This window comes from Austrofundulus limnaeus, unplaced genomic scaffold (genome assembly GCF_001266775.1).
Source record: "Austrofundulus limnaeus strain Quisiro unplaced genomic scaffold, Austrofundulus_limnaeus-1.0 Scaffold440, whole genome shotgun sequence".
Taxonomy (NCBI): Eukaryota; Metazoa; Chordata; class Actinopteri; order Cyprinodontiformes; family Rivulidae; genus Austrofundulus; species Austrofundulus limnaeus.
In genome coordinates this window covers 59,521-61,422 of record NW_013952842.1, presented here as the reverse complement: position 1 = coordinate 61,422, position 1,902 = coordinate 59,521, and the positions used below count along the sequence as shown (strand labels likewise).

The 1,902-nt window shown below is 42.1% G+C and overlaps 1 protein-coding gene across 1 annotated transcript in view; it reads right to left on the bottom strand.

The window, feature by feature from the left end:
* Positions 1-1,111, bottom strand: part of LOC106529404 (protein NLRC3) — a gene marked incomplete at its 5' end in the record, with an annotated part of 8,936 nt that extends 7,825 nt beyond the window's left edge. The window contains 1 exon segment of the mRNA XM_014024820.1: positions 883-1,111. Within this exon segment, the coding sequence (XP_013880274.1) occupies positions 883-1,111 (229 nt within the window).
* Positions 1,112-1,902: the final 791 nt, after the last annotated feature.

Here is a 1,902-nt window from a genome sequence, read left to right as displayed (position 1 = left end):
CTCTAGGACAAAGTATGCAGGAGGAGAAGCATGGCAAAGTTGAGATGACTTGGATGGGAAACGAATCACAATAGCACACTGATCAAACAAAGTTCTGCAACTAAACATCAACAATTATTTCATATTTTAATGCTTACTTTAACACCTGTACACATGTAGTGGTAAATCAGTCCACAGTTTTGGACCTGCTACAGAAAAGGATCTGTCACCTCTCAGTTTGAGAGTTAGGGACTTTCAGAAGCAGATGACCAGATGATCTAAGAGAGCGCTGTGGGACAAGTGGATGTACTAGATCTGAGCGGTAAGAGGGGGCGGAGCTGTTTAGGCATTTAAAGACATACAGGAGGATCTTAAAGTGAATTCTGAAATGAACCGGAAACCAGTGAAGAGATGCTAGAACAGGAGTAATCTCTTTTACTTGTGATAGTTAGAAATCAGGCTGCTGCGTTCTGGACTATTGCAAACGAGCACTGGAGGACTGACTGATTCCAGACAGCAGAGCATTACTGTTATCCAGCCTGGATGTAATGAACGCATGAATTAATGTCTCCAGATTTATTTTTGACAGGATGGGTTTTAACTTGGACTCTCCTCAGCTGAAAAAAGCAGATTCAACAATGGAGTTTACATGACTGTTTAGTTTCAAGTATGGATCCATTTTTACACCTAGGTTGGTGACAAGTTGTTTTTCAAACGGGGCCAGAGTGGAAAGGTCAATGCAAGTGTTACTGTTTGTGTTGTTGGAAACAGAATGACTTCTGTTCTCTTCTCATTAAAGTTTAGGAAGTTTAAAGCCATCCAATCCCTGATGTCAGGCTGGATGCAGTGCGGACCATCCTGTTTTATTTTTTAAACAGGCTACTTATCATGTTTTTTTCTTACTTTCCTGCAGTCGGTCAGCCAGCTCCACCTGCTTCATCCTCCTCAAGAAGTCCTGGGTGATCTTCACAAATGCCTCCATGCTGCTCCTCCTCTGCTCTTCATCCTCACCTCCCAATCTGTCTTCGTCTTCCCACTGACTCTTAAAACATTCTGTGTAATCTGGACTCAGAACCTTTCTGATTTTCTTCAGCTCGTTCTTCACAAAGCTGATCACGTTTTCCTCCAGCAGCTGGAACAGAAGAATATATTAGATACATTAGAGTGAAATGAGACAAACATCAGATTCATGTCACATGTAAAACAAACCTGTAAAACAGTTCAAATTTAATTTAGCTGATTTCCAATTTATTAAAAATTCAATGTCCATTCAAGCTGCTAAAACATTCATGCACTCAATGATTTTCTGTCATGTCACATTGATGATTTTATTGTGTCATATTTTATGTCTTGTCAGGTGCCACCAGGACTACAGATGACAACTAGCCTTTGGTTAATTCTGGCATGTTACAGATGTACTGTTATTAATATAAATCACTTCATTCATGTTGGACAGACTGACACGGTGCAGCATGGAGACAACTGGGACAAAACAAATATAAATGTAGTTGATGTTCTTTTACAGACCATAAATATGGAGTCCAGATGTGTTTGATGTGTTTGATGCAGCTGAGCAGACTGATCACTGGAAACACCTGAACTGTGCTGGAACCCTCTGTGGAGGAAACATGAAGAATCAGAGCCAGTCTCCATGTCTCTCTGTCTCTGTCTCTGTGTCCCTGTGTCTCTGTGTCTGGCTCTCTGTGTCTCTGTGTCTGTCTGTCTCTCTGTGTCTGTGTCCGTGTCTCTGTCTGTCTCTCTGTGTCTCTCTGTGTCTGTGTCTGTCTATCTGTGTCTCTCTGTGTCTGTGTCTCTCTGTGTCTCTGCGTCTCTCTGTGTCTCTGTGTCTCTCTGTGTCTGTGTCTCTCTGTGTCTGTCTGTCTCTCTGTTTCTCTCTGTGTCTCTGCGTCTCTCTGTGTCTCT